Source organism: Chelonia mydas, chromosome 18 (assembly GCF_015237465.2).
Source record: "Chelonia mydas isolate rCheMyd1 chromosome 18, rCheMyd1.pri.v2, whole genome shotgun sequence".
Taxonomy (NCBI): domain Eukaryota; kingdom Metazoa; phylum Chordata; order Testudines; family Cheloniidae; genus Chelonia; species Chelonia mydas.
Genome location: NC_051258.2, coordinates 5,519,849 through 5,545,698, shown reverse-complemented (window position 1 = coordinate 5,545,698; position 25,850 = coordinate 5,519,849). Strand labels below are relative to the sequence as shown.

The 25,850-nt window shown below is 53.9% G+C and overlaps 1 protein-coding gene across 5 annotated transcripts in view; it reads right to left on the bottom strand.

Moving 5' to 3' along the window:
- The window catches only part of FBLIM1 (filamin binding LIM protein 1), a 46,031-nt gene extending 20,181 nt beyond the window's left edge, over positions 1-25,850 (bottom strand). For 2 of the 5 annotated variants that reach the window (XM_043531874.1, XM_043531876.1), the window contains exons 1-3: positions 16,343-16,518; positions 4,275-4,389; positions 1,145-1,439 (exon numbers count right to left, since the gene is read on the bottom strand). In XM_043531874.1, coding sequence (XP_043387809.1) covers positions 1,145-1,424 — 280 coding nt within the window. In that variant the 5' untranslated portion in view covers positions 1,425-1,439; positions 4,275-4,389; positions 16,343-16,518. Of the gene's footprint in view, positions 1-1,144; positions 1,440-4,274; positions 4,390-16,342; positions 16,519-16,568; positions 16,663-25,723 lie in introns of those variants that run through there. The other 3 variants (XM_043531875.1, XM_037881261.2, XM_037881260.2) reach the window with 3 other exon arrangements.

Below are 25,850 nucleotides of genomic sequence, written 5' to 3'. Positions count from 1 at the left end.
TGCCTTTACCATGCAGCAGGCAGCCCGGCTGGTGGCTGCAAACAGTGCTGATAACCGATCAGTGACAGAAAGCAGATGGCAGCCAGGACGATGGGTGCGACTGGGAAGGCTCATTGTCAGTCACCAGCTGGGGGCTGGGTGTGAGGGAGATGGGCTGGGGACCCTGAACTCATGCATTTCAATGTTCAAGGAAATTAAACCCCCTTTCCCTCTGGCAGCCCTGATCCTGGTCCCAGGGGAGTTCTGTGGCTGTTCAGAGTCTGTCTGCATGGCAGCTAGGAGCGGGCTTCCCACCCGGCTACACAGACAAGTGCCAGCACACTAAAAACAGCAGCGTGGCTGCCACAGCAGAGGCAGAGGCTTGGGCGAGCCGCCCGAGGACGTACCCGGCCGAGTGGGACCAAACTTGGGAAGCCACGGCTAGCATGTCCCGTGAGTGCTGAGGGCCGGATGCAAAACCCCCTGAAGTCAACGGGAAGGCTCGGGGCTCAGCCCCTCCACCTTGTTCTCTGCCCCAGCGATCTGCACTGACACACCGAAGGGGAATGGGTCTCGCCTCCGTTTTCCGTTCCCTCTTCCAAGCAGGTGTCTTGCCCCTTCCTGTTCGGCTCGCTAGCCCCCCAGCCCAAATGGTGGTTTGCCCCCTAGGACTCCTAGGAGCTAATTCACTTCCACTGCTGGGGCTGCCAGCTGGCCAGCCTCCCTGCTCCTGTCCTGCACTCCCGACACAACCTGCTTGCAAGCTCGAAGCAAGGAACAGCAGCAGGGGGATGACGGGTCACACTGGGAGCACAGGCCAGGGGAATAGACTCGGGCTCAGGCAGGAACTTGCCCCACACAAGACCACCACCTGTCCTGCCTCCCAGCGGCGGCTCACTCCCCGCACCCCCCCGGCACAGAGCTTCCCAGGCCCTCAGGCAGGAAACCATCCTGCTGGGAACGAGGCCATTTCCCAAGACTCTGAACTCAACCTTCCTGAATGCAGGGTTGTTTGGAACCCAGCTCTGGATCCCAGCTGTGCAGCGGGAGCCCGTTTCTAGTCAATGACGACCCACTCTCCCTCTGAAGCCTTCACAGGCCCTGTGCAGCTTGCTACATGAACACACTGCACTGCACTGCAGTCTGTCCACTGCATTCATCTTACCTCCATTGGACAAGCCCGCCACTCCAGACGGGTGCCCAGCACTGTCCAGCGTCCCGCTGCTCTGCTTGCCGGCCTGGCGGCTGCTGTTGGACAATTTCTGTGGTGGTGACACGTGGGGCTGGTGGGTCCCATCAGATTTTGTAGCCTCCTTTGGATGGTCTGAGCTCGGCTGATGCACCTCTGGCTTTACACCTCCCTGGATGACCGTGTCCCTCCTGGGAGGGGCCAGGGTAATGTATACAGAGGAAGCAATCCTCTTCTCCACCTTCCCAGACAGCATCTTCAATCGGGGACTCTGCAAGGAACAGAGGCAATGAAAACAAAGCCAGGAATGGCTCTCTCTACTTCTCCAGATGCTCTCTGGTCTCTCTCTTCCAGGGGAGCATTCCACACGGCCCAGCCTAACTCCCACACCACGTGAACCCAGAGCCGCCCCCAGACAAGCCCCTCCCATGCTGAGCTCCTCCTGTTCCCAGCAACCTAAGGCATGTGTGCAGGGGTAGCTGCTGGAGGCAATGCCCAGCTGCTCCTGAGGTGATGGAATGATTTCCTCTTTGGTGGGTGCACACACAGCGCTATTACGCTGCACACACCCTGGCGTTCAAAGTCTTCTTTCCTGGAAAGGAAAATCAGAAAAAACAAACAACCAACCCGTGCAGAACGAGATCCAATAAACTAGCCTGTGACTCCAAAGGGAGTCTAGCAAAATGTTAGAATAGCAAAGTGCTGCCAGGGTCCCGGAGTAGGGTCTCTCAACAAACCAGGTGCAAAGACCACATTCCTCACTGTCCCCGTCTCCCTTCTCTATAGACAGTTGTTATTACTGAGAAAGAAGCTTGGTCATGAAAGCAGGGTAAGGGCCGGTTTCTGTTCCGCACCCATTTTCAAGCAGGTCCCCCTGCCTCAGTTTCCCCACCTGTAAAATGGAGATGATGACACCGATCTACTTCACAGGGCAGCACGAGACTTAATTCGTGTAAATCCCTTTGAGATACTCAGAGGGAAAGTGTTAGAGAGATGGACAAGCTATTATTATAATTGATGTTCCTTTCTACAGCCCTGAAACTCAAAGGCCTCTGAATGCCTAATACGCAGGCACCAAGGCCCCATGACCTCATAAACAAGGGGAGTGGATGTCTCAGGGCATTTGTACTAGGCCCCACTGTGGGGTTTGTTTGTTTTTTGGTACTGCAAAGTCACTAGTTCAAATCCAGCTGAGCTCAGTATTGACCAGAAATTAGTAATGTAAGATATGCACGTTGGACCCAAGGATACAGTGGGCTTACTGTTGAGAGTAAAAATTAAATATTGAGCAGCACCCTCATTCACTGTGCACTGTCCATCCTGCTCTCATTTACTCCAGTGGGCTTGGATCAGGCCCTAAATGAGTCAAGTGTCCTATGGAAATAAGTATCTATTACTAGAGGCTGTAGCATGATGCATTTGCACAAGGAGCAGAGTTAAGGTTATGTGGGCAGCCTTCACATTGGCATTTCTTGACTTCTAAGTGCTTCACTCTGCAATCTTAATGGTCTTTTAATGCAGATTTACGTAAGGAATAGTAACGACACTTAGTAGTTACATTGTGCTTTTCCTCTTTAGATCTTTAGAAAGCGGACACGTTACAAAGGAGGACAAGTATCATTACCCCTGCTTCCCAGGTGGGGAAACTGAGGCACAGAGCTGGGAAGTGACTTGCCCAAGTTCACCCAGCAGGTCAGTGTCAGAGCAAGGAACAGAACCCAGGTGTCCTGAACCATGCTGCCATCCCAAAAGGGACACAAGTTCTTAAACTTGCTCAGAAGGATGGTACTGAGGGCCCTGGCTCCCATTGACAAGGGGAGCATTCTAAAGCAGGGGGGCCTTGACATGAACAGCCCATCCTTGGGATTATGCTGCCCTGAGAGCCAGCAGCTTCAGTCCTGCCGATATCAGCGTCCCTGGTGAGAGGTGGGGCAGCAGATGGCTCTTCAATTAGACTAATCCGTATTGTTGTAAATTACCGTGAGACCCAGCATCCCCCTCACTGGGCAGGGGCTGCGGAAGAAACTTACACAGTGAGCTTTTCAGCACAGTATTTGGGGATAAAGCCACCGCCATCGTCGGAAGCCATTGAGCTAAATCCCCCTTGCATGCTGTGCTGGAAATCGATCCCCATGCGTTAACGAGAGGATAAGCCATCGCATCTAATCGGAGGCAACTGAAACCAGCAAGGCTGCGTGATGGAGGGGAAGGCAGAGCCATGGCAACATGGGGAGGCCCGCGCTTATGAAAACCGATTTCTCAGCCAGGTTAATTCAGTGCACTGATACAGTAAGTGCACAGAAAGGGCGAGGGAATTTTTCTTTAGATCTCCAAAGGAAATTCAGCCCTTGGAAGATCAAATAGCGAGCAGGCAATGTGATGAAAGGCTCCTTTGTTGACTGGGCTGATAGCCTGGCTACAGTGTAGGAGCTCTTTCACCCACACAAGCCTCCTCTTCCAGTGATCTTCAGGAGCACATGGGTGGCCCCAAGTGCTGGAACAGGTAAGCTGGAGACTTTGCATCTCTAGAGCACCTTTCACCTGAGCAGCAAAATGTGATTCACAAGAGAGAGGCAGCAGAGGCCAAGGGCTAAAAGGCAAGATGTCAAGAGAGCTGGACTCTCTTCCCAGCTCTGGACTCTCTGTGTGACCTTGGGCAAGTCCCTTCCCCCTGCCCCACCCATCTATGCCTCAGTTTCCACATTTGTAAAATGGGGGAATGATACTTACCATCTCATGGAGGGAGACCTGTGAGGCTCAATTCACTAGTGTTTTTTTGGATACTGCTTTGAGATCCCCAGTGAAGAGCACTAGGGAAATGCAGCGTCTCGTAAGACCACCTTGTACCTCTCATATGGCATTATTAACATGGAGACGCAAGACAGAGAATCAGTGTCTTGCCAGTAGTCAAGGTGAATGCCTAGGTACCTGCTTCTTCTGGTTTTCCCTCTGCTTTGCATGGCTGGAGTGGCCGAAGACAGCAAAAGTCGGGGCCAGAACCTGGCCTACATATTTCAAAAATACAGCTAGCCACCTTAGCCAACTCAGACGGAGGTTCTGCTAACCACACGGAGCAGGAATTTGAAATACATTTTTAGTTTCTTACCAAGTTTACTTTCCTCTGACAAGTTGGCAAAATCCCTCTCCTGCAGCAGCTGCCTTCCCAGCAGGCACTAGGAGCAGTGAGGTCAGTAGGGGCTGCGATCAGCCCAGAACAGAGCCTGTCAGGGAAAAGGCACAGCCAGTTATAATCAGTGCTGGGCAGATGTGAACAGAAATCCCAGCCCTGATGCTTATGAACCATGTAAGCTGCCTCAGAAGAGATGGACCTAATGTTAAAGGGACTGGTGTACTCTAGAATCCTATTTCAAAATGGATGACATCCCACATGCAGAATTAAAGGGACATTCAGTTCTGTATAAAGAGAGTTATAATAGTTTCAGGATTTAGTTATTTTACTTTATTAATTTCAATAATAAGGGGAGTGGGTGGGACTTGTAGATGACTTACGGAAATAGTTTTTAATTGGAATTTTTGCCTTTATTATGGAAAAAGAAAAAGAAAGCCCAAAACAGTTTTGTTCTGGAGGGTCTGTTGGACATCTCAAAGGCTGGACTTTAATTTGAGGAGTAGAGGGATCACATTTTTAACCACAGCTTCCTTTCTCCAAAGTGCTAATTGGGCATATACACGAAACAAATGTTAGCGAAAACAGAGTGTGTTTTAAAGAGTCGTATGAGAAGTCCTCTTTTCTCAAGAACTTTCTTCACTCTTACAATGTCCTCATTTCACTCCAACTCCAGTAGGGTGACCAGACAGCAAGGGGGAACAATCGGTAATAGGTGCCTATATATATATATATAAAAAAAAGCCCCAAATATCGGGTCTGTCCATATAAAATCAGGACATCAGGTCCCCCTATACTCCAGCCACCATGAAGACGTCTAGGCTAAACATGGATAGACTTTCTAACGTTAAACACAAATGGGGGTGCCGGGGCCTTAAATAAAACCCAGTCGAGGTTTCTTCATCCCCTGTAAAGAAGCAGAGCATAGGCACAAGCCCTTTGCAGGTCAAATTCGAATGTAAACCTTCCTCATTAGAACTGACTCAGAACAACTGGAGCTGAGAAGAAGAAAGGGCAGCCCAGGAGAGATGGACAGTCTAATCTCACTTGTAACACGATGCTCCTCAGCAGCAGCGAGGACCCTCTGAGCCAAGGCCATAGCAGGCTCGTTAATCTGGAGGAGCCCCAGCCTTCACCCGAGGCAGACGGGATGCTCCAGTGAGCGCGCACGGCTCACGCACGGCTTCAAGCAGAGCCAAGCACAAAAGAGCAGCCCACCAGCATCCCAGATGGGAAGTAAACTGGGAAGTGCTGGTTCCATGGCATGGCGCTCAGGGCGGGACGTGGGGGGTTGATTCTAGTCTGAGCCATCTCAGGCATCGTCAAGTTGTTTTAAAGCTTTGCCTGTTTATCTGGATCATGTCCCTTTAAGGCAGAATCCCCCTCCCCCTCTTCACCATGCCTGGGGAACCTCTGAGCAGCAGGTGACTATACAGACCATACGTGCTGCGGAGCCATGCATGTGCAAGCCATGTGTCACACCGGGCCACGGCAGGAGGCCCCTAGCTCTGCACTTGGCTCCTTTCATGGGCTTTAAACAAGCCCTTTGTCCACCAGTGTTTTATATTTTAATATCACCTCTCATGTTTCCTCTCCTTTATCTTCACTCAAAAGAAAAAAAAACCCAAGACAACATAATCCCCCTGTTCCTTTCCTGCACGTATTGAAGAACTGTTGGGACAGGGCCCGGTTTGGCAGATCTGTTTCAGGAAGCAGGATGAGCTGGAATCAGGATAGGCGGATTGGGACCATAGAGCCTACCAGCACTCTCTGGAGGAACTAGGGCACCGATCCTGCAAATACTTACGCCCCAGAGTAACTGAACACCTGTGAACAGGCGCATTTATCTGTGGCTGCGGGATCAAGGTGTAATTAAACAGAGAACGATGTGTACTTTCTTGGCATCTCACACTGGAGAATCTCAGATCCTTTCACAAACTAATTAGCTAGGCCTCCCTCCCGCCCAACTCGCTGAAGTCAGAATGTATTTTTTACCTTTTACAGATGGGGAAACAGGCCTAGAGAAGGGATGCGACTTGGGCAAGATCACACTGCCGTCAGCAGCAAGGCTGGGAGTGAAACTCAGGAAGTCTCACTGCCAGGCCCCTGCTCTAACCGCTAGACCACACACACCCTCCCTGGGTAAAAAGGCACAGGGCAGCTGTGGAGCTGTCCACCTGAACTCCCAGCCCTTGCCGGGAGAGCTGTGAGGAGCAGACTGCGGGGGTTGAGGTGGCCATGCGACCAGGCCCACAGAAGAGGGAACTGCCCCATTGCGCTGCCTTAACAGGAAAGATCCAGTGCCCTTGGCACGGCCCTTAGAATCCCCTGCCCGTCTCTAGCAGCTTCCGTCCATGCATCTCACAGCACCCTGACGCACGAATTAAACCACCGTGCCCCTGGGAGACGGGCAAACAGCACCACCCGTATTTCACAGAGGGGGACACCGACAGAGAGAGGAAGCCACTTGCCCGCGATCCCACAGGGGGACTGGTGGACAAGCCTCCTTAAAACATTCCCAGTAAGTCCGGGGCTGTTCCCAGGCCAGGAAGTCATTTTCCAGGTAGAGAAAACAGGGCAGAAACCGCCACGCTCCGCACTTACAATCCCCCTGTGGCTGTGGTGGGAAAGATGAAAGGCTCGGGGTCTGTACAGCCTTCCGGCCCAGAGGCCCAGGGTCAGGGATTAGTGGAACTGCAGGCTGTTAGCTCTCTTACCTAGCCGCCTGGGGGGGCCTGGATAAAACCTGCAGCTTGGCTCTGCCTCCTTCTCTGGATGGGGAGTGAGCCAAGCCTGCGCACGTACGCTGGCATCCATCCTGGCCACCTCTCCATGGATTCTCTGGTTCACACATGTGGAGCCAAGCTCCCATGGCCTGGCTCGCATTCTGGATCAGAAAGCCGAGCCAGCTCCTCGGCTCACAGCTGGCTTGGCTCCAAGGTACCTTCAGGTCTCTATTTCCCTACCCCCTCTCCCGCCACGCCCTGGTGGGGCGTATCCAGGACCTCAGCTCCCCCCTCTTCCCTGCAGGGTCCTCTGCGGCCAGCCGAAGATGGGTGTCTTTGGAGTATTGGCAGGAAGACCCTGTGTATTGTGGGCGCCTTTCCCAAAAGCTAATTGTAAGGGGAGCAGCTAGAGGGGAAAAACCTATTGGAGCTGTGGGACTCCAGCCTCCTCCCACCCCTGCTCGCCCCAGCCCATCAGCAAGGCCAGAGATTGAGTACTTCCCTGAAGGATCCAAGAGGAGTTTCCCGCATCTCCCTCACTCCCCGGTGCCTGGAGAATGACCCTCCGCTCCCAACGTGTCTCGCCCCTCATAGCCACTCTGATGGGCAAAAGGAGAGCTCTGCGTATTGGTACCATGCCCATCGCCATGCGGCTGAGTGACTGTCCATATCCACTAAACCCTCAGGTTCTTTGCCAGCCACGGGCCGATCAGCACCAGCTATGGTATCTCTGGACAGACACTGGTCTGCCATGAACTGGGCCAAAACCAGTCACTCATTTCACATAGGGGCCACCACGCAACCATCAGATGGTGAAGACTTTCAGTCACTACCCACCCAAGCTAGACTTGAACCAGTGACCTAGAGGTGCACTGATCCAAGGAGCAAATCCCCTGAACGCTGGACCCTAAGTTTGCTGGCCTGGGAACAGTTAAACTGTGTTACAGAAGCTCCATTTCACAGCTACATGCGGTAAAATTCATCAGCCCTTTGTTCTGATGCCAGGATCCTTTAGCCACAGGGGGACAGATGGCAGGGAGGGAGGGTGGTTCGGACTCACGGGATTATCTTTGATCAGACAGCTAGTCATCTCTGCTAGTCTGTAGCAAGTCCCACAGTGGGATCAAGAATTAATAAAAAGACGGGGAAAGGTCTGTCTGGCCTTTACCAAGCAGCATCATAAAGAGGACAGGTTGATGTATTCCCCCTCAGCCCAAAGCTTATTACAGTTACTGAATTAGATGGCCGTTTTATAGGATAAGTGAGGGGCCAAAGAGACAGTGTCCAGACCCATGCTAGCACTGGACTCCAGTTCAGGGCCTGAGGCCCAAGGCTAGGGGTCAGGTTCATGCTCAATGGCACAGACCTTCTCAGCAGCTGATGCAACTCAGCCTAAAATGGCTGAATGGCTAAAATCCTTCCCAGATGCATTGTAGTCACAGAACTGGAAAACGGGTCTTTTTGGCTCCAACCTAGACACCAGATAAGAGTGGGCTTGGAGCCAAGGATTTGACTCCAAATGCACACATTGAAATTCCACAGGGATGTGGATGCAAGGTTCCAGGTTTGGTTCATCACTAGTTTTAGAGGCCTGAATTTTCAGGGGTCCCTCCAATTTCGGTGGCCCAACTTCAGACACTTCTTACCCAATTTCCAGAGCGTCTGAGGACCAACAGCCGAGTCACTGGGAGCTGCAGCTGGTGAACACCTCTGAAAGTCAGACCTAGGTGTCTCATGCTGGGCACCCCAGATCTAAGGCCCCTTTACACTGCTTGACTGCAGTAAAGGGGCCTTAAACTGGAAGTAAGTTATGCTCCTATTTAAAGGGTGCTTGTAAAGAGGGTGCTGTGGAATGATTACCAGCCTCCCCAAATTTAGTAAATGATCCAGAGATGACAAAGGCTTTTTCAGATTTGTTTGAAGATAATCACAACGCGCACACGCACACATACATCATGTGTTTTTATACACAACATAATCCAGGGATTTTTTTAAAGCCAAATTCCCTCCTTCTTGGCTCAATGTATGCCCCTGCTTAAAAGCAAGGAAACAAACGTGCCCACTGCACTCCTGCCCCTTTGCAGCCAACACATCAGCTCTATTCCCTGCAGTCGGAACGGGTGGGAAGGGAATTTAGGCCAGTTTGTTTTTATTCACATGCCACAGGAATTTCTCTCAGGGGAAATGATTAAATTGAGTTTCTTAAGAAGGAAACACACACATTTCCTTAAACACTGGGGAAGAGAGTCTCTGCTTGGCAGATGTCGACAGCTGTGCAGACGGCTCAACCTCTGCGCCGCTTGGATGCTGCCAGGTACTTTGATCCTAGCACAGCAAGCCAAGCTTTTCTTGAGGGTCAGTTGGATCTCCGTCATATGGGCGAACGCTACACTCAGAGTACATCTACACTGCACCGTAAGCCTGGGCGCTGACGCAGGTTTGACCGTTTTGCTGTCCTCCTTCTCCCATCTGACTGGCCCGTGCACAGGACTGGGAGACAGGAACTCTGAGTTCTAATCCCAGCTGTGCCACAGCAGTTTTGGGTCAACCACTTTGCCAACATTTGCTAGGGTAGCCACCGATTCCTGGTGTCCAACAGGAGACACTTGGGGCTGATTTTTCAGAGGCACGCCCATTAGCTCTAGCTGGAGGGCTGGCTGCTCACCAGCCCTAAGGAGCCTCAAGTCAGGCATCCCAGAAGTGAAGCACCAAGAGTCACTGGACTTGTTTGAAAGTTGGGGCCTTCACCTTTGGGTGGGCCCCACCCTGGCTGCCCACAGCACCCGCTGAAAGCAACCAGAATTGATGGCTCGCAGCGCTAGGGTTTGCTGGAAAATAAACAACCACCCATCTTACATAACGTGCTGAGGTTTCCAAAATTGTTTTTGTTTTGCTTGGGAATGAAAATGAGATCTTCCAAGTTCTGGGTCACAAAAACAAGAGTGAGACACCCCAGAAGAGCCAACAGCCCCATATTTAGGGCGCTCATCTGGGATATAGCAAACCCAGGTGCAAGAAGACTCTGCCTTCCCCCAGGGTCTCACTGAGCGCATCTAGGGTGACAGATAGCAAGTGTAAAAAATCAGGACAGGGGGTGTGTGTGTGTGGGGGGGGTAATAGGTGCCTATATAGAAAAAGCCTCCAAAATCAGGATTGTCCCTATAAAATTGGGACATCTGGTCACCCTAAGCACATCTGACATGCACGGTGCGCTGCTTAATATGCCCATCACCCCCCACAGGAGGGATTCCCCGCATTTACTAAGAGGAGGGCTGAGACACAGAGGGTATGTCTAAACAGCAACTAGACACTTGCAGCTGGCCTATGCTAGCCGACTCGGGCTCGTGGGCTGTTCCATGGCTGTGTAAACATCTGGGCTCAGGCTGGAGTAGGGTCCTAGGGTCTTTTTTGGCTGGCCTGGCCCCCAGGAATCACCTTCCCCTCAGCGGCAGGAGAGCGAGCCAGCCCCACGAGATGGGGAACTAGCATGGGACACAGGGCACGCACAACTCCCGCTCCAAAGAGCCATCTGGCTGTGTGGACAGAGCTCCAAACCAATCTCTAGCTCAGGGGTGGGCAAACTTTTTGGCCAGAGGGCCACATCGGGGTTGCGAAACGGTATGGAGGGCCGGGTAGGGAAGGCTGTGCCTCCCCAAACAGCCTGGCCCCTGCCCCCTATCCGCCCCCCTCCCACTTCCCACCCCCTGACTGCCCCCCTCAGAACCCCTGACCCCCCCCCCCTCAGAACCCCTGACCCATCCAACCCCCCCAGCTCCTTGTCCCCTGACCACCCCCTCCTGGGACCCCCCGCCCCTAACTGCCCCCCTGGGGCCCCACCCCCTATCCAACCCCCCCTGCTCCTTGTCCCCTATCCACACCCCCACCTCCGACAGGCCCCCCGAGACCCCCGACCCATCCAACTCCCCCACACTCCTTGTCCCCTGACCGCCCCCTCCCGTGACCCCCATCCCTAACTGCCCCCCCAGGACCCCACCCCCTGTCCAACCCCCCCTGCTCCCTGTCCCCCCACCCCCTATCCAACCCACTCCCCCCACGAACCTCTGCCCCATCCAACCACCGCCTGTCCCCTGACTGCCCCCCAGGACCTCCTGCACCTTATCCAACCCCCGCCCCCTCCCCTTACCTTGCTGCTCAGGGCGGCAGGACATGCCTATTGGAAAGCCTGGGAGGTGGATGGGCGCAAACCGCGCTGCCCATGCGGCGGCATACCTGGGGGGAGGGGGGACAGCAGGGGAGGGGCTGGGGGCTAGTCTCCCTGGCCGGGAGCTCAGGGGCCAGGCAGGACAGTCCCGCAGGCCGGATATGGCCCATGGGCCGTAGTTTGCCCACCTCTGCTCCAGCTATTGGAGACCAGGATGAGACTAAGTGAGGAGCAGATTATCTCACGTCAGCTGCTGGCCACTGCTGGAAGCAGCACCCGGGGCTAGATGGACCTTGGTTCTGATCCAGCCCGACAACAGCCATGTTCCTGTAACCGCACCCAGGCTTCCAGCTCAGTAAAAGAGGCACAAGCCCCCATCTCCCCTCTTCCTGGCCGCTGGGTTTCATTTAGGCTCTTACCAGACCTGACCAACCTCGGGCTCCACTGCTGGGCGTCTCAGGCCAGCTGCTTCGGACAGACAAGCAATCAACCCTTGGAAATTCTTTCTATCTTTTGTAAATTTTCAATTTGGGGGGAAGAATTTCGGATTAGTTCATGTTACCCATTAAATATGTGGTTTTATTTCTTTTTAGTACATTTACGTTAAAAAAAATACCTCAAACGATGGAATAGAAACCCCTACGCCCTGCCCTGCTCTCCTCTCTCTGCCCCACATCCAGCTCCACTCCCTGCCCCCAGAGTTCCCCAGGAGGGAGTTGTCATTGCAGCCTGGAGGGGGCAGGAGTGCATGGACCGGGCACCCCTGTCCCCGTGGAGGTGGCACAGGCTCCCCCTGCCCCCATCCAGCTCATTACCAGGCCAGGCTGCAGGGGGCTCAGGCCACAAGCTTCTCCTTTCCGAGCCCCTAAAAGCCACTATGCTCCGTCACAGGATGAGCCTATGCTAAGCCCGGAAACCACGGCAGGGGCATCAGATGCAGGAAGCAGCTGGTGGTGCCGCTGGTCCTTCTGATGGTCTAGCAGGTTCCTGATTGACATAATCCTTTTGGTGCGTCCACACCTAGTGTGCTTTGCAACCATGGCTGAACCAGTGCATTCTGGGAGTCCTGAAGCTCCTATCCCATAGGGCCTAGCACTAGGGTGGCCACTCACTGATTCCCAGACTACAGGACATTCGGGCACCTGCCTACCCCAACCACCATGTGGAGCACCTTTATGTCATAACAACTGTTCTGTTCACCAATCAGTTCTAGCACCGAGGACACAGGATGGAGCGCTGGATTTTAAAACTCTTTTTAACCTTGTTTGGCTCCTCCCTTACTGACTGCCCAAGTTACGTTGGAAAGCACTTCATCTGGAACCATGTTTATACAGTGCCCAGCCCAGCCCCCAGGGGCCAAAACTGCATCTGGCATTTATTCTCAAAGGAAACCGAGAGTCCGTGTGCTACAGAGGAATGGAACAAAACACTCGGGCCTCCCCAGACTTTTCTGCTTTGCCTTTCAGGAATAAACAGGGCACAAGTGATGATTTTGCCTGACTGTGGTCGGCTGCTCCAATAATACTGGACTAGCCCCTGCAGCTAGAGCAGAAAGAGCCTGTGTACTCATCCCCACTGATACCAGGGATAAATACTTGTGCTCAGCCTCAGAGGGGAGTCAGGCAATACAAGTCGACATCCTTGTGGGAGGTCCTGTGTGCTCGTGATCCTCAGCGTTAAAAACCTACCATTGCCCCTCTCCACCCACAGTCTGTCTACCCATGTTCTCATACTGGCACCCATCACCACAGCATCAGGATGCCTAAGCATCTGTGTGTGACTGGAAACAGACCTGCCCCCCAAATTCTTATTCTGAATCCCTCCCCTCCAACCACCATGCCACATTCCCTGCTGCTGGAATACCAGCACCTCACAGAGGATATACCATGTGCACAGGAGAGGTACCAGCGAGGGGCACAATTTATCACACAAACCCCCAATAACTTGGGAAGGATGACCCAGCAGCTTGGGTACTAGCCTGGGACTTGAGAGACTAGTGTTCAATTCCTTGCTCTGCTACAGACTGCCTGTGTGACCAAGACAGTGGGAGTTAAGCATCTAAATCTCTAAGTTTCAATAAGTTTCAAAGGGGGATGGGCTGTTGCCAGCAGGAGAGTGAGTTTGTATGGGGGGGGGGGGGGGCGGGAAGGGTGAGAAAACCTGGATTTGTGCTGGAAATGGCTCCACTTGATGATCACTTTAGATAAGCTGTTGCCAGCGGGGGAGTGGGGTGGGAGGAAGTTTTGTTTCATGGTCTCTGTGTGTATATAATGTCTTCTGCAGTTTCCACGATATGCTATGCATCCGATGAAGTGAGCTGTAGCTCACGAAAGCTCATGCTCAAATAAACTGGTTAGTCTCTAAGGTGCCACAAGTACTCCTTTTCTTTTTACTAAATCTCTTAGTGGATCTGTACCTTAGTTTCCCCTCTCTACAATGAAGATAACAGTCATAGAATCATAGAATATCAGGGTTGGAAGGGACCTCAGGAGGTCATCTAGTCCAACCCCCTGCTCCAATCAGGACCAATCCCCAATTTTTGCCCCAGATCCCTAAATGGCCCCCTTAAGGATTGAACTCACAATCCTGGGTTTAGCAGGCCAATGCTCAAACCACTGAGCTATCCCTCCCCCTGTGTGCCTGGTCTTCCAGTGATGTGTGAGGATAAACCCCCTAAACAGGGGGAGGTGCTCAGATACCAAGGCAATGGGCACCAGATATGTATCTTATCTAGAGATTAGTTACACAGTGGTTGTGTGTTCAAGGCTCCTGTGACTAAGCACCTGATTAAGGTGGGGAAAGAAGGGTGTGGTTCTTACCTAGGGGAGAGTCAGTGGAAAGCAAACTAAGGTTATTGAAGACTATCTCATGGCCAGCCTCCACCCAGCTACTTCTTAAACCTAGCTTTGGTGGCCATCAGATTTCTCCCTAACAAGCCAAGTTGCCCCTTGGCTACTGAACGGCTAGGCTGGCTGGACAGAGTATGCAGGGCACCACAGCAAAACTCAGGGATGAATATGAACCACATGCTGGCTACATTCCTCATTGCAGAGCTCACGGCTTCTTCAGGCTTCACAGTCCCCTCCTCCCGGGGGAATCGGATAGCAGCCAGGCCGGGGGTCATAAGGTTATCAGCTCCCTTAAAGGGTGGAGGGAGAGAGCCTGCAGAGCCCAGCCTAATGGCTCACTGCAGCTGCTGTTTGGATGGGGTGTAATGCAGGCATTGGATGGGTTATCGGTCTCCAACCCAACAGGGACTCCCAATTAACAACAGAGGGGTGTCTTCCCTTAGGAGGCTTCACTGGCAAGAGAGCTGGCTCTGCTGGGGTCCCCCTAGCCTTGGAAGGAAGCCGGTCTTCTGTCCACTAGCCAGTGCCTATTGTGCCCCAGGAGCAGTTATTACAGCACAGCCGGTGCTTTTCACCCCCTTCAGCCTGCCCAGTTATCAGTTCTTAGCATTTACAGCCAAGCTCAGACGCACAGGCCCCCAAGAGCCCACCGTCGGCACACGCTTCACAACATTTGCAGCAGCAGGTCTGGAGGTTAGAGCAGGGGACTGGGAGTCAGGACTCCCCGGTTCTATTCCTGCCTCTGACGCTAACTCACCACGTACCCTTGGGAAAGAGATTAGACAGCTCTTCTGTTGGTTTCCCCAGCTGCCAAATGGGGCTAGATCAGGGGTTCTCAAACTGGGGTGACCCCTCCAGGGGTCATGAGGTTATTATGGGGGGGGGCATGAGCTGTCAGCCTCCACCCCAAACCCCGCTTTGCCTCCAGCATTTATAATGGTGTTAAATATATTAAAAAGTGTTTTTAATTTATAAGGGGGGGGGGTCGCACTCAGAGACTTGTTATGTGAAAGGGGTCACCAGTACAAACGTTTGAGAATCACTGGGCCAGGACCTTCCTTCCAGTGCGCTGAGAGCTGTGGCTCATTTGCAAAGCACATTGGCCTTTGGGCGAGAGGCTGGCAAAGGGTTTCTGTACATGGCTCTTGGTGAGGAAACTGCCGAACAAGGCTGAGATCTCCTCCACAGCCCAAGCTCCTTCCGCAACCCCTCCAATGCAGGCTGGAATGGGACATCTGAGCCCCCCTGAGACGCAGCATCTAGCTAATCTAACAGCACATTTAAAACAGCTGTCCCATATCCCAGCACTGCCTAGCCACTGTTGGGGATTACAGATGGCTCCTATCTCTGCCTCACCAATGTGTGTGCTGGGGGGAAATGGATTGGATCATCTTTGAGCTGCACCCAAGCAGTGACCCCATAATATCACCTACAGTGCCTCCTGTGGGGAGAGGTGGGGAGCCCCCTACACTCCCCCATCGCTCCCTCCAGCACCTCCCGCTAGGAGAGAACAGCCACCTAGAGACAGGGCCCCCCTTTGCCACCCAGCCACCCCCCACCCCAAGTCCTGGGGCGCTTAGACAGGAGCCTGTCCCCTCCCCTCCCACACAGTCACTCCAGCAATATCCCCTGGGGCAATGAGCAGATCTGAAAAACAAAGGGTTAGACCAGAGGTCGGCCACCTTTCAGAACTGGGGTGCCAGTCTTCATTTATTCACGCTAATTTAAGGTTTTGCGTGCCAATGATACATTTTAACGTTTTAGAAGGTCTCTTTCTATAAGTCTATGACACAGAACTAAACTATTGTTGTATGTAAAGTAAATAAGGTTTTTAAGACGTTTAAGAAGCTTCATTTAAAATTCAATTAAAATGCAGAGCCCGCCGGAGCGGTGGCCGGGACCCGGGCAGTGTGAGCGCCACTGAAAATCAGCTCGGCCCGCGGGCCATAGGTTGCCTACCCCCGGGTTAGACAAACGGCTCCTACAATAAACACAGCTCGAGGGGGGCTACACAGCCCCCTGGCGGGTATCCCCCAACTCCGCCTGGCCCGGCCCCTTTCCTAGAGTCTAGACGGGAGGCCGCGTTCCCCCGGGGCCGCCCGGCTCCGACCAGCCCCACCCCGTGGCCTCTCCATCTGCCCGCTGCGCTCCTCGCCCGCCGGCTGGGTCCCAGCTCGGGGTGCCAGGCTGCCCTGCGGCTCCGGCTCCGGCTCCGGCTCGGGGCGCGCCCCTGCCAGCGCCGGGAGGCAGCCGAGGGGCAGCAAAGCCCCGCCCCAGCCAGCCAGCCCGGCTCCCCCTGCTCCCCCTCACCTGGGCCGGCGGCGGCTGCCCGAGGTCCCTCCTGGCTGCGCGGCGGCGTGCGCCAGCCCCGGCCCCTGCGCGGCGCACGGCTGCCCGCGGCCCCTGGCGCTCCTGCCCGGCCGCGCCTCCCGCAGGGGGTCGGGGAGCCGCGGCAGAGCCGCCCCACTGACATCATCGCCCCTTCCTCCCCCCCGCAGCCTGCCCCTCGCACGCCGCCCCGCAGCCGCCGCGTTACCATAAAAGGTGAACGGCTGCGTGGGGAATTGCGCAGCCCCGCAGGAAACCAGCCGGCCCTTCCTTCACCTGCCCACCCGCGGCGCGGCCCCCCCCGGCCCCTGCACCGCCCCCCCCAGCGCGCTCCTTCCCTCCCACCGCTCCTCGGGCTGCCTCGCCACCGGGGTCCTTTGTTTCGCTCTTTGGATCCGTTTCATTTTAAATCCCTGAGGTTTGGGGGCTTCGTGGCTGGGCTGGACAGGGAGCGGAAAAGAAAAGGGTCCATGCAAGCTCCAAGGGTTATTCACTGGGGCAGAGCTGGGGGTAAGGGGGAGGGGCACTACCCCCCCCCCCATAGAAGATCGAAGGGCAGATCTACATGAGAAAGTTGCACAAAGGTGTGATTTTAAACCGCTTCAGTTCAGTTGGTGCCAGAGGCTCCCTGGACAGGTATTTCAGTTTTAAGGAGGCTGATGTCGGTTTGTCTTTTAAGTCAATTCCTAATTGGTCTGATAGTTCTACACTCCGAAATTATAAAAAGAACAGGACTACTTACAGATAGCAGGATACAGACTGACATGGCTGCTACTCTGAAACTCTGAAATTATGTGGGGCTAAGTGACAGACATACAGTCCCTGCAGTTATTCCATCCTTTGTGCACGTCCACACTACGCTCCTTGTGCCTGCGGTGCACGTCCTCACTAGGAGCGTTGGTGTTGATGCGGAGAGCAGTGCACTTGGGTAGCTATCCCACGGGGTAACTCACCACCACGGTAGCACAGGGTGTTTTGAGAAGGTTTTACAATGCCTCATGGGGCCGAAACAAGCCACGCAGGGGTGACTGGGAGCATGGGTTCAACTTCCCATAATGAAGTGTTCTCCATCCCATAATTTCATCTGCATCCCATAATGTTTCACACCTCTGTTCAAAATCACCCATACAAACCCTTCTTGCTGTCTGCCATCTGGGACAGAAGCACGGATCCCGCACAACTCTGCACTATTGTGATGAACATTGTGAGTCCAGGGTGCCTGATCCTGCAGTATTTGCAGAGCTGCAAGAGGAGCTGCAGGAACATGATGATTTCTTGGAGGCTAGATTGCTGTGGGACATAGAAAGAAACCATTCGAGTTTGTTGGCGGCATTCACAGAGCAGCCTCAGATGGTGGAGTGCTGGTTCCGGGCCTGAGAAACAAGCACTGGCTGGGGGGAATCACATTGTCGTCCAGGATAACGAGCCGTGGTTGCAGAACTTGAGGATGTGCAAGGTCGCATTCCTGGATCTGCATGCAGAGCTCGCCCCAGCCCTCCAGCGCAGGAATGCCAAAATGAGAGCTGCACTGACAGTAGAAAAACAAGGGGCAAGCGCACTGTGGAAACTCGCAATGCCAGATTAGCGACTGACCGGTAGCAATTAATTTGGAGTCGGGAAATCCACCGCCGGGGCTGTTGTGATGCAAGTGTGCAGGGCCATGGATCGCCTCCTGCTGCACAGGGTTGCGACTCTGGGCTCTGTGCAGGGCATGGATGGTTTTGCAGCAATGAGGTTCCCAAACTGCAGTGGGGTGATAGCTGGCATGCAGATCCCTGTTTTAGCACCAGACCACCTTGCCACAGAGTGCGTCAACAGAAAGGGCTACTTTTCCATGGTAATGCAAGCGCTGGTGGAGCACGAGGGAGGCTTTACTAACATCAATGGGGGCTGGTCAGGGAAGGTGAGAGATGCACCTGCTTTAAGAACACAAGACTGTTCAGAGAGCTGCAAGCAGGGACTTTCTTTCCTGTCTGGAGGATTACCACTGGCAAGGTTGAAATGCCAATAGTGATCCTAGGAGACCCAGCCTACCCCTTGCTCCCACAGCTCATACGAGCCACCTCAACAGCACCAAGGAGAGATTCAACGACAGCCTGAGCGGGTGCAGAATGACAGTTGAAAGAAAAGGAGTACTTGTGGCACCTTAGAGACTAACCCATTTATTTGAGCATAAGCTTTCGTGAGCTACAGCTCACTTCATCGGATGAAGTTGAATGTGCCTTTGGTTGTCTGAAGGGTTGCTAGCGCTGTCTACTCACGAGGTTGACGTCCGCGAAAAAAAAGTCCAAAGCTTGCTGGATCCTGCATAATAGCTGTGAAGCAAAGGGGGAAAAGTTTCCACTGGGGGGGCGGGGGGGAGAAGGGGAAGGTGGAGGTGAAGTGGCTGTCTGCTGATTTTGACCAGCCAGACACAAGAAGAGCTCAGTGCAGAGCTATAGGGTGCAGGGAGTCAGAGTAGTGTGTGTTGCTGTCAAGTGCTCTGCCTGGTCATGCTCTTTTGCAGCCCTGTGTGAACCCTTGGGTGAGTGCTGTGTGTGCAGTAAGAGAACATTGCCAGTACCCCCATTGATGCTATCTGTGAATGAGGTCAGAGCCAGCCAGCAGAGTCTGTGAATTAATAAAGATGAATTATGTTTCCAAAACCACATTTTTATTGCATAACAATGTGGATAGAAAAACATTTATAACTTAATGAATGAAGGGAAAAAGAACAGTCATTTCCATTTCAGATGCACATACACCAACCATGGCTTTCACAGGTCAGTCTATGTGTGGCTGTGACGGTCTGTACTCTCCCCCAGGGTGGAGTGGTAGGAGTAGTGCAGCAGCCCTGGACGCCCCATGGAATGTGGGGGTGTGGGGGGGATATAGGGAGGTCCCGATATGCAGTTCTGTGATGGGCTGCAGCATGGGCGGTGGGTATTGTAGGCAGGGAGAGGCTGTGCCTCATCAAACAGCCTAGTGTGGCCCTGCCCACGCTCTGCCCCCAGGCCAGGTCTCCTCCTGCAGTTCCCAGTGCTCTGCCCTGGCTGACCCCAGGCTGGCTGGCCTGCCTCCCGCAGGGACTCAGGGCGGCTGGTGCTGGGGCCACGCTGCCCGGCACACCGGGGCTGGAGATGGCCCAACCGCCAAGCGCTCCAGGGCTGGCTGCCATGGCTACACAGCACAGAGCACCAGAGCTGGGGCCAGGGCCTGTGGTGGGGGTGCTCTGGGCTTCTGCAGGGGAGGGGGCAGAAGGGGAGCGGTCGGGAGCTAGCCTCCCCCAACAGTGAGGTCACTGTCCACCCATGGGCTGCAGAAGGAGGCGAGCACAGGATTGTTGAACCTGCAGGTCCACCAGAGTCAGCAGCATGTCTGTCTGCTGCCTGAGAAGCGCAAGTATCCCTCTTCTTTCTCCTCTCCGCTCTGCCCCGTCCATGTTGTCTGCAAGGGTGAATCTCCAAGCCCTTTGCTCGTTATTTGAAGCAGTGGAGACTTGCAGGATCTCTTGGGACATATCATCTTTAGTCCTCTTCCTTCTTCTCCTTAGCTGGCTCAGCCATTCTGCTGGGGTGGCCTTGACAGAGTCTCCATCCGCATTTCCAGCTGCTGAAGATACAATACACAGAGGTACCGTTGTCGGTGGATTCATGACAGAAGTTGAAACTTAGGTTACTGAATCACTCCCTTTGAGCCACAGAAGGTGTAAGCACTACACTCTCACTTCTCCTTGGGATTGACACAGCACCAGCCCTGGTGAGTACGGCCCTGGGGCAGGCGGTGAATCAAGGAAATGAGGGGGGATAGCTCATAGGGCAATTGAAAATACTGGCACCGTTTTCAACAGGTGCTGGTGATTTTAACTAATGTCCTCAGGAGTGAGTTAATGGAAGCTGAATGGGATCAGCTCCTGCAGGCATCAGAGGGCCGCCCAGGTTCATGGGCGACTAGTTTCTGTGCTGCAGCGGTTCCCACTGAAGTAATCACTGAGTGGTGAGGGAAGGTTCCTACCATGGCAGGAAAAATAAGGCAAAAACCTGCAACTGAGGATAGCAGACTACGGGCAGGAAAGTGTCATCAGGGTATCGACAGAGGCTTCACAGGACATATAAACACAGTGTTTGGCGAGGGCCTAACTCGAAAGGGTGAGAAGCAGAGCGCAACTCTGCCTCTCTTGGTTGTATGACAGACCCAGACCAGTGGGGTACAGTGAATGACCAGAGCAGGGGCTGCCCTAGAGCAATCAGGAACCTGCTAGAACCAATTAAGACAGGCAAGCTAATCAAGACACCTGGAGCCAATTAAGAATTTTCTAGAATCAATTATGGCAGGCAGGCTAATCAGGACACCTGGTTTAAAAGGACCTCCCATCAGTTAGTAGGGGAGTGTACAAGGAGCAGGGAGTGAGAAGGTGGGCTGCTGGAGAACTGAGGAGTACAAGTGTGATCAGGCTTCAGGAGGAAAATCCTGCAGTGAGGATAAAGAAGGTGCTGGGGGAAGGCCATGGGGAAATAGCCCTGGGAGTTGTAGCTGTCACACAGCTGATACAGGAGACATTGTAGACAGCTGCTATCCACAGGGCCCTGGGCTGGAACCTGGTGTAGAGGGTGGGTCCGGGTTCCCCCCCCAACTCCTGATCGGACACAGGAGGAGTTGACCTGTTCTGTGAGAAACACCAGAAGGGAAGGACTAAATTGGAAAGGGATCTGGCCTGTCCCGGACCACTAGGTGGGACACAGAGACTGGGGATTGTTCTCTGTTTCCCCCATGCTGGCCAGTGATGAGGTTAGCTGAGTGGGTGGCAGATTTGAGCCACTAGCAAAAGTGGCCAAACTGAGGGCTGCCATGAATCTCTGAGGCAAGTGAATCTGCCAATAAGCGCAGGACCCACCAAGGCAGAGGAGGAACTCTGTCACAGTTGTTTCACTCTTTCTTCCAGCATAAGTAAAAAAAGCAAGTCACCAGATGTGTCCTGCTGCTGTGGGGGTTCAAAGCAAACAGCCTGCTTACCAGAGGTTCCCTCCTCAGCATCATGCTTCCCTCTGCTGGACTGTAAGGACGGGCTGGATTGCGCTGGAGCCAACCCCCCCCCATCCTGACTTGTTGCACAGCTGGATCCCTGGTCACCTGTACCCCATACTCCTCCTCGCTGTTCACGGTGGGGGCCTCTGTCTCTGGCTCCTCTGAAGTATCCACAGGGCTCTTGTAGCCCTTCTCCTCTGTGCCCTGAGCAATCTGCGTGTAGCTGTCCACGTTTCTACGTCTGGATCGGAGCTGTGCCTGCACCACCTCTCCTCCCCTCAGACACAGGAGATCCAACCCCTCCGGTGTACTCCACGCTCAGTGTGTATCTGGCATGGTCAGCTGAGGGGTGGTTCCCTGGCCAGCTGGCCGCAGGCAGCAGAGTTCACAAGGGTGACCAGAGCTGTCAGGGTGTGGCATTCCTGGAGGCCACTAACAGTCAATGTAAGTAATACTGTGTCTACACTGACGCTGCATCGACCTAACTACATTGACCGTGACTCTACACTGCTCAGGGAGCTGGTGCTATTAAGTCAGCAAGACGGGACAGTTACATCAGTGGGCGTGAAATGTAAGTGTAGATGCGCGCACGCACACACGGTGACACTGACGTAAGCTGCCTTGGATCGACGTACCCATGCAGTGTAGATCAGATCAATAATTAAATAAGGCACGTTTTTAAAACCAAAAATTAGAGCCTTTTGCACATCAGCTAAATGATGCTTCAAAAAAGATTTCAGGTAAAGTTGTGTGTGTCGTCAGTTTTCTATCTGAGATGACCCCCAGTCCCTTTAAGTGCTTAACTTTTTACAGACCATCATCCATCAGAATGATCTCAAAGCAAGGCATCAGGAATTCAGTCTCATCACCCTGGTGTAGTAGGTCTGTAGTAACTTGTTTACAGAAAGGGAAACTGAGGCACAGATACAGTGACAGTCTGGATCCGTGGCAGAGCCAAAAAAGCCCCAGATCTTTCCATTGACCAGCAGGCCATGTTCCATCCCCCTCCTCAACCATGTTCAGCCCTCATTGTTCATCCTTTACCTCCCCAGGGAACTTTTCCTCTCTGCTCATGCCTAGAAGATGTTTGCAGCCAGTGGGGTCTGCTAGTTATCAGAGCTGTGAGTCGGGAGTCTTGGCTTCCGTTCCTGGCCCTGCCCTGCCTCTCTTGCTGTGTGATGTTAGGCTCTAGGAACAGAACTTTGGCTAACAACAGATGCCAGATAGGCTCTGGTCTCATGGCAGAACAGGGAAGGCCCCTTGGGGCAGACACAATGCAGAGAGCACGCTCAGCCACTCCTAACAGGAGTCATTAAATCATCAGCTCAAGCTAATGTCCTACCACACTTCTAATGTTTGGTCTAATTAATCCACCTTCTGTCATGATTGAGGGCTCCCTGGGGGAGGCGAGGTTGACACTGGCTAATTTTCTAGCCTTAGACAGACTTTACCTCTCTGTCCCTCAAGTTCCTCCCCATCAGTAAGAAGAGACCTCATAGTCCTTGCCTTCCATGCAGTGTGTCAGAAGGGTTCATTCATTCATGAATGCCTGAAAAAAGGCTTTGAATTAGTCTGTCCTCCAGCTGAGGGTCAGCATGGTCCTTCTGTGCAAACAGACTGTGTGGGATAACAAGCTCCCTTGTTTAGGAAGGGGTGTGGACCAGCTGATAGGGTCCTGGCCTGGCCTTTAGAAGACCTAAAGCCTAATCCCAGCTCTGCTACTGACCTGCTGTGTGACCTTGGGTGAGTCACTTCACCTCTGTTTCCTCTCCTGCCCATTCTCTGTCTTGTGGGTTTAGGCTGTAACGTCTTTGGGGCTGGGAGTGTTGCTAACTATAGGAACGCCTTTACTGTGGAGTTAGCTCAGGTGATGGGCACCTGGGTGAGCCTAGCCTGGATGTGGGCAGCCACAGTGCAAAGCCCCAGGTGAGCTCAGCATGTTGGTTTAGAGGTTTGGTTGTTTACTCTTTGCCCTGCTCTGCTGTGCAAGATCGGGTCTCAGCCACGCTTGGAGGGGAGATATTGGACTCAAGGGACCATGGTTCTGACCTGGAATTGGCAGTTCCTCTCTAACGGGGCTGGCTTAGCAAGCGTACCCGGTGCCGTACATGATGTTATCCTCACATCAGTAACGTGCAGCACCGCAAAATGATTCACAGTGAGAGGCAGCCCAAAGGAAGTGACTCAGTGAGGAGGCGGTAGGGGAGGGGTGACCATTCCAGATAGGAGTAGCCCAAGGAAGAGTGACCCTAGCTGCAGAGGGTCATGGGAAAGATGAGCGAGTCCACGGAGAGGGACGGCTTTAAATGAGATCTGCAGGAAGCCAAGAGAAGGTGGTGGAGGAGGTGGCTAGGGATGGACTGGAAGCCAGGGAAGGTGACGGAGGATGATGGGGAGGCGATGGACAGAAAACCAGGGAAGGTAATGGAGGGTGAATTGGTAGGAAGCCAGTAAAGGGGTCAGAGGATGGGTGCTCCAGGGGCACCACTGGCTAGGACATGGTCCTTATAAAGCAGCGTTAGCTGGGACAATGCAGAGGTTGAGTCTGAGAGCTACCTGGAGTACAATATTTCGGTGCTCAGGTATTATGGTGAGGAGCGTGGTATAACAACCCAGAACAGGAGGGGAGGGAGCAGGTGGCGAGAGGTCTAGAAAGCCGGAGCAGGTGGCTGAGGACGAGGGGACAGATGGGTAATGGGGCACTCCGGTCCTGCTTGCTGGGACAAGGCTGGCTGCAGGCAGCATTTGGGGCTCTTGGAAATTTAGATTCGGTTCCTTAAATACCGATACAATATACCATCCGCATGTCCCCTGCAGAGCTGCCAATTTCCTATCAACACTTCTCTGGTCTGACCAGACAGCCGCTCTGGGACAGTGTCTCTACAGCGTGTTGGCGAATGTGTGTATGCTAAAAGCCCATCTGACGTCCCTCACCCCAGGCTGCCGTGTGAGCAGCCACCCTTCAGAGCCCCAGTCTGCAGCCAGCTGGGGTCCCGGCAGCCTGCAGTCACACACCGACTAGTGAGAGGCAACATCCCTCATGAATCAAAGGCGCTTCCTCCAGCTAGGCGCATCCTGGCAGCTCATTCTTGTGCTGCCAGGAGTTTTTTTTACCCTCACAGGCCAAACCCTTCAGTCCTTACTCTGTGTCAAGCTTCCTCCTGACAGCACCGGGAGATTTGCTCAAGGCCAAAGTGCTGGATTTGGCCCTATGTTTGCAATAGCCTCTCTGAAGCAGATGATGATGGGAGAGACAGTCTGGGCTGCTGGTTAGACACGAGGTGTGGGTTCATACCAAACGGACACAGGAGCATTTTAAGGGAGCTCAGATGGTAGTGCCCCTCCCCTTCCCAGAGCAGTCTCCCTTTAAGAACCAGTTATAATTGGGGGGTGGGGTGGGAGTGGGCGGAGGGCTTCCCCGCTGGGCTGACTGGGGAGGCTGCTTGAGTGTTTGCATCTGTCCTCAGACAGCCCTGCTAACAGCTAAGCCACAACCACATGCAAGGAAGAGGGGAAACCCAGCAGCCACGTCGAAGCCTGTGCAGGGGGGAGAGATCGCTGTGCCCAGCATCATGGTAGCTGTGTCCATGTAAACCCACAGCCCCAAGTGCCTCCTGTGTGCCTCTCAGACACCCCCTGGGGTTAGCGCTCCTGACCTGGGAACTCAGGCAGCCGGTCCCTGTGCAAGTTCGATTGCTTCGTCTCCTTTGAGGAGACACTGTTTTCCTCTGAGCTGCTGGAGGCACCCGCACCCCTGCAAGACCCAGCATGCGGCCTGCGTCACTGGGCTTAAGCTTCCCATGGAGCAGGAGCGGTCTTTGGAGTGCGCTGGCAGGGAGGAGAATGTGCCTACTCCAGCAAGCCGGGAAAGGGTAAAACACAAAAGGCAAGTTCTGGGCTCCCTCAGTCTCTGGCTGTAGCAGGCCCCACCCTGCGAGCTGGTGCAGCTGGGCCCCAAAGTCCAGCCCTCAGCTACCCCTGCACCCTGATTAGGGGGTGGATCACTCTGCCCACCTGGTTACAGCCCTGGTCCTTCAGAACGGGCTCCAAGGCCAGCCCTGCTCTGGCCCATGCTCAGGTGAGGGCTGTTGCTACGTGGTGTGCTGCTCCCCATGCCACGTCTGCCCCTGCACCCCCTAGGCCCCGCTGCCTGAGCGGCCCCTGGGTGGGAGAAAACTCTCGGGTCGGATTCCAGCTAGTGAAGTCCGTGGGAGTTTTGCCATTGACTTCACAGGGACCAGGATTTCATCCCCTCTGGTCAGCTGGTCTCAGGGAGGTCATGCTAGGAGGCAAGGAAAATGCATTCAATGGCTAAAGCCTAGTCTGACCCAGTGCTGCAGCTGCCCTCCTCTTCCTCACCTCTCTAATCCAGTGATCCCTGCCGTTCAGCCAGCCAGGAGCCTCCCTCCAGCTGCATCTCTGAGCTGGGCAGGCCTGGACGTCTCTCTTGCTCCCAGCGTTAGGCTGGGTCCCCTGCAGCCTGCCC